The sequence below is a fragment of the Centruroides vittatus genome, unplaced genomic scaffold (assembly GCF_030686945.1).
Source record: "Centruroides vittatus isolate TY-2023 unplaced genomic scaffold, ASM3068694v2 contig_717, whole genome shotgun sequence".
In the NCBI taxonomy this organism is placed as follows: domain Eukaryota; kingdom Metazoa; phylum Arthropoda; class Arachnida; order Scorpiones; family Buthidae; genus Centruroides; species Centruroides vittatus.
In genome coordinates, this window is record NW_027122456.1 from 5,055,707 (window position 1) to 5,061,706 (window position 6,000).

The window sequence follows — 6,000 nt, forward strand, 5'->3', positions numbered from 1 at the left end:
ACATTTTATATGCCGACGACCTGGTTTTATTGGCCCCAACCAAAGTTACTCTACAACATAAGCTTAATAAAATTAATGACTACTTGAACTCTATATACTTATCGATTAACATCTCCAAATCAAAAATAGTTATTTTTAGAAACAATATCAAACTTGCGAACCAAGAGAAATCCTTCTACATAAATGATCAACGTTTAGAACTTGTCAATAATATAAAATACTTAGGTACGTTTTTCAATTGGAACGGTAAATTTCAGATGCATTTGAAATATCTTAATGTTAAAATCAATCAACTAATCAATAACATTCTCTATTTGGATGCTAGTTTAAAAATTACGAATCTAAAACTTCATATGAGAATGTTTAATTCAATGATAATGCCAGCTATTCTGTATGCCAGTCCAATTTGGGCCATATTTCATGAAATTTACAGCAGAAAAATGGAGAGGAAAAATATGTGTTATGTTATTGCTTCAGGTCTTTATCTAGCATAAAAAATTTTAATTTATTAAGTTATTCTGTCTAATAATGAATTTTTTAATTTAAAAAAGATAGCATTAATTATTGAATATGTTTAATTTAAACTAAATTTTGTAATAGAGCTGATTTTATTTTTAAGAAATTTACTAGTCTAATTAATTAATTTCAAAATATAGGCTTACAGTATCTATTTCTATATGATTATTATTTATATTTCTTTTTTAATTAAAATGATTTTTATTAAATAGATTAATTTTCAAAATAATGCTTCTAATACTTTACAAATTATATCAGGTTTTTCAGCATCTCCATCAACAATCTCAAGAGGATATCATTTATGATTGGGTTATGTTGTCATTATCAAATTTTACTCAGAGATCTCCAATTGCCATGGCAGTTTGGAGTCTAACATGTTTTTTTGTAAGTGCAAGCACATTACCTTGGTTACAAGCACTGTATCCTTTTTATATGATTTTATTGTATTTAGTAATAATTTAAAATTAAAACAATTCTGTTATTTTTATTATTATTATGATAAATTTCCTTCACAAACAATTTAGATTTCCCCATCTGCAAAATAGAATGGGAAAAATGGAAAAACAAGACAGGAAATTGTTTTGTATAGCGGGAATTCAATTTAAAAATCAAGTGAGTGTATTTTGAACATATAAAATGCTTGTTATAGTTGATAGAACTTAAAATTATATAAATTTTTGCTTTCAGTTAAAGGATGATGAGCACAGAAAAAGTTTTTATTCTACAATAAAGGTGGTTGCTCATCCAGACTCTCCCTATGCAGATCTCCTCAGTCACCTTTAATGTTTTTCCATGATTTTGAATTGTTTATTTCAGTGTTCTTATGTGCATTGCATTCCATTATAATTAATATTAATTTTTCATTTTTTAAACAGTAAATTGTGATTTACATTCCGATTATTTGAAATAAATCAATAAGTTAATTAACTATATATGCTTAGATCAGTGGTCCATACAACAGAAAAATCATTAAACTGTTGTATCCATTTATCTGTTCTTTAATCTAGATTTGTTGATTTGTTGAAAAATTGAGTCACAACATTTGATTATAACTGTAAATACATTGTAAGAATGTAATTCCAAGAAAAAAAATATATATGTGTATATGATAATTAACTTTAAAATAAAATCTGTATAAAATATTTATTTCTTTCATTTTTGTTAATTTTGTATTTGTATAAGTTGCCGACGTTTAGGGGCAATAAGTTAATTGTGTGTCAGGAAAAGCCTAGGGACTGATCCTATGTGGGTGGTGGCAGCAGAGGCAAAGATGACAAGTGTCTTACAATAACCGTTTGTTTTAACATTATAGCAAACTTACAAAAGTATAATACAAGTTGTGATCTAAATCGTCTGTTGGGCGAGGAGCTCCGAATGACGACAATCGGGTGCGGGATGATGCCAGAAGTTGATGAAGCCTCGGGGCAGTGGAGAAGAAGAGTCCATAGAACCTCACACGTACTGAGTTCTTCTCACACATACTGTCCTCATCCCATTTTTAACTGCTAGAAGCAGTTAAAAATGGAATAAGGACAGTATGTGTGAGAAGAATTTTTTGTGGCTTTAATAGAAAGGTATCAGATCCTCCAATAGAAGGCTGACACTGGATCATTTTTAACTTTGTGAATTTTTACCTACTTTTACCTTGTTTTAAGAAATTTATTCTTCTAAACCATTATTCTGTTACTTCTGTGGTTGGATTAAAGGATTTAAAGATAGACTCAAAAATATTTTATTTTTTGTGAATAGTCTAAACTTCAAAATTATGAAGAAAATATCCTGAGTCAACATGAGAATTGTAACCATAGTGAATTATAGTAGATAAGAGAAAATTAATTCCTATAATGCTATAAATTACAGATTATACAGTATGTTGTTAAACAAGCAATAATAGACATTTTTTTATATTGAAATTTAGCAATATATTTTATTTCTCTGATGCTTTGCAGTCAATATATCATACTGCAAATGTTTTGAAATGTTCATATGCATCTTTACAAACATGAGAGTATGCTGTGGATTACTGGTAATTGCTTTAGTTTTTTTTTTCCTTACTGATTTTTCAGAAGTATAAATGTTGAGGGGAACAGCAGCATTTTATAAATTACTTTATAGCGATTTAAAACGACTATTTTAGTAATGATTATAATCAATCAATCAATCAATCAATCAATCTTTATTGTAATAAGGAATATCCTTGTTACAGGGGGGTAAATTAAACATGAAAGAAACACGTAATATCTAGTTGTACAACATATAGTAGTTTTGTTATTACATGTAAATTGAGTAAAAGGTAAATATAATTATACATATAAGAAGTTATTATTAAATGACGTTCTCTGAGACTTGATTATTAACATCATTGTTAAGTATGTTGGTAATTTGGGTAAAAAAATTATTTAGTTTGTACATTTCATTCTTTGATAGATTACCAATTCTTGTTTTGTAATTTAAGTTTTGATTCATGCCAAGTATTTCTTTTATTTGATATTTTTGACGATAATTATTAATAGCTGTACAGTCTTTCAGGAGATGAGTAATAGAAAAGTCGATTGTTTTGCACCAGTAACAGTTTTGATTGGAAAAGTTTATATATGTATTATTAACCAGTAAGGAATATTTATTAAGCCGGAGTTGTAAGCATAATCGTTTAATATTCATATTTATATCAGCTGTAATAAATCTGGAATCAGAAGGAATTTTTAAAATCTCAGAATACCAGGGATGATAGGTTGATTTTAGTATTGAATCTTGATCCTGAATTATTGAATGCGATATGGCCGAATCCATCAGTAGAGTATAACTGTTTTTCCAATTTAAGTCTGATTCGTCTAGCAATGCACTTGAAATTCCATACTGTTGAAGAGTGTTATTGAATTTGAATTGCCAGGTATCTTTAATAGGGTTTAAGACATTTGCTTGGTACATTTGTTGGTGTAAAAATTTTATATTTTCGTCATCTGTATATATAAGTCGATGATAAAATCTTATTAGTCTCTTTAGAAACCAAGGAAATATTTGGATTCTATTAGTTTCTGCTCGGATTGAATAACCTGGTACCGTTCTCTCAAGTTTAAATATTTTACGTAAGTAGTTAATGTGGAATTTTTCTAATTTATAAAAATAATCAAGAGCCCACACCGGGCTGGCGTAAAAAAGAGAAGGGAGAATAGTAGCATTGAAAATTTTAATTTGAAGTTTTAAATCAGAAATTTTTAACGTTGAACATAAATATATAGTATTATCAATTAATGTATTAATTTTTGCAGTAAGTACTTTCAGGTGCTGTTGATATAATCCGTTCCAATTAAAAGTTATTCCCAAGTATTTTATACTGCTGACAATTTCGAGAGGTCTGCCGTCTAAGTAGAAACCTGTTTCTTGATTAGATAATTTAGTATTTTTTCTGAATATGATTATTTTTGTTTTGGAAGCATTGATCGATAAATATAACGACAATAGGTATTTATTTACTTTATCGATTTTATGTTGCAATGTTATACGAGTAGGTGCTAATAATACCAGATCATCTGCATACATGATATGGTGGAAGGTACGGCCGTTGATATATATTCCTTCATTGTCCTTGTCAAATAGATTATTTATGTCATTTATGTAAAAATTAAAAAGATACGGAGATAGAGGTTCACCTTGAAGCAGTCCGCGATTTGTAATTATTTCTGGATTATTTACTTTGTCATTCACGATATATAGTTTATAGAAAGAAAAAAGATTCATAATCGAGCCTGAGAAGCAGCTACCTGCACCACATTGTTTTAATTTGTTGACTAGAGTCGGTACATGGACAGAGTCAAAAGCTTTAGAGATATCAATAAAGGCAGCGTAAATTTTTCTTCGTTTTTTTGTAAATATATTTGAATAATCGAAGATAAAAGAAAAATAGCAAATTCCGTTCCTCTGGATTTAGTGAAAGCGTATTGAAATTTTGAATTAAGGTTTATTTCTTGAGTCCATCGCTGAAACCGGATTACAAGAATAGATGTAAAACATTTCCTTAGTACTGGGAGAAGAGCTATTGGTCTGTAGTTCTCAGGTTCTAAACGGTTTCCTTTTTTGTAGATCATAATTAGTTTAGCTGTATTCCAATTTTCTGGATATTTAGACGTTTTGTAAAAGAAGTTAAATGAGTCTAGTAATATTTGTTTGCCCGATGGTGGTAATGCTTTAATGAATCTGGAAGTTATTAGGTCCATACCAGGAGCAGACTTTAATTTCAGCTTTCGAATTGAATCTTCAAGTTCATCAGAGGTAAACGGCAGATCGAATAAATCATTATTCGGAATGAAGGAATTTGGAGATGGTGGTCTAATAATGTTTGGAAATCTATTAAAAAATTTATTCCAAGTTGAAGTTTCTATATTTATTCGATAATCTAGTTTTTTCCTCCTTAGTCTCTGAATAGTTGTCCAGAAAAAATCAGTATTTTTTGTAGAAATCAACTTATGTTGTAAATTCTTGAAGTAGTTGATCTTTTTTGACTTTAATAAATTAAAATATATTGTTTTTAATTTTTTATAATTCGTAAATGATTCATTTGAGAAGTTTAGTCTAAATTGTTGTAAGGCTTTATTTTTCTTTCTTTTCGCCACATAGCAATGGAAGTCATACCAAGGTTTTTTGAATGTAGAAATTTGTCGTCGTTTGAGAGATCTAATTTTTATAAACTGTTTGATTAAATTTACCAGTTGTAAGTATTTTTCGTTGCCATTATTTTCTTCACTAATCATAGTGTTCTTGATATATTCGCTAATCTGTGATAAATATGCTTGGTAATCATAATAAATTGTTTGATGGAATAAAGGTTCTTTCTTAGTAGTAGTTTTATTTGATATCTCAAAGGAGGTACAGGTCGGGAAATGGTCAGACATATCACAGTTCAACACTTGAATAGATGCGCACAGGTCCGACATAAGTTCTGAACAAATTGTTAAATCTATAACAGAGCATCCATTATAATTTATACATGTAAATTCCGAAGGGTAATCAAATCGCAATCTTCCATTCATAATGTATAGTTGTAAACGGTGAGTATGGTCAAGCAGTTGCAGACCAACTTTATTGTATTTTTTATCCTTGGATTCTCGAGTATTATTAATTAAGGTATTGGGGCCGTAGTATATGGTATCCATTAGCTGAGCTATTCTAGCATTCATATCACCTATAATGATAGTGTATGGTGAAATGTGCTTCCATTTTTCGTATTGGTCAAATATTTTTTTCATAGTTTCTGGTTGTTCTGGAGGGACGTATATCAATAAAATTATTAAATGTTTTTTAAATAACAATGTTATAGTTGAATTCGTAACCTGTAGTAAAACCATTATATAATTATCAGTTTCTTGTTTAAATTTAATTTCACCAATATTTTTTTTAATCAGTAAACATAAACCTCCATACGGACGGCCAGGTCCATCAGGTTTTCGAGCAGTAGTTAAAAAGATATTCAATTGATCATTATTATTG

The 6,000-nt window shown here is 28.9% G+C and overlaps 1 protein-coding gene across 3 annotated transcripts in view; it reads left to right on the forward strand.

The window, feature by feature from the left end:
• The window catches only part of htt (huntingtin), a 145,143-nt gene extending 143,485 nt beyond the window's left edge, over positions 1-1,658 (forward strand). For all 3 annotated transcript variants that reach the window (XM_067276925.1, XM_067276928.1, XM_067276926.1), the window contains exons 56-58: positions 775-935; positions 1,041-1,128; positions 1,204-1,658. In XM_067276925.1, the coding sequence (XP_067133026.1) occupies positions 775-935; positions 1,041-1,128; positions 1,204-1,299 (345 nt within the window). In that variant the 3' untranslated portion in view covers positions 1,300-1,658. The remainder of the gene's footprint in view (positions 1-774; positions 936-1,040; positions 1,129-1,203) is intronic.
• Positions 1,659-6,000: the final 4,342 nt, after the last annotated feature.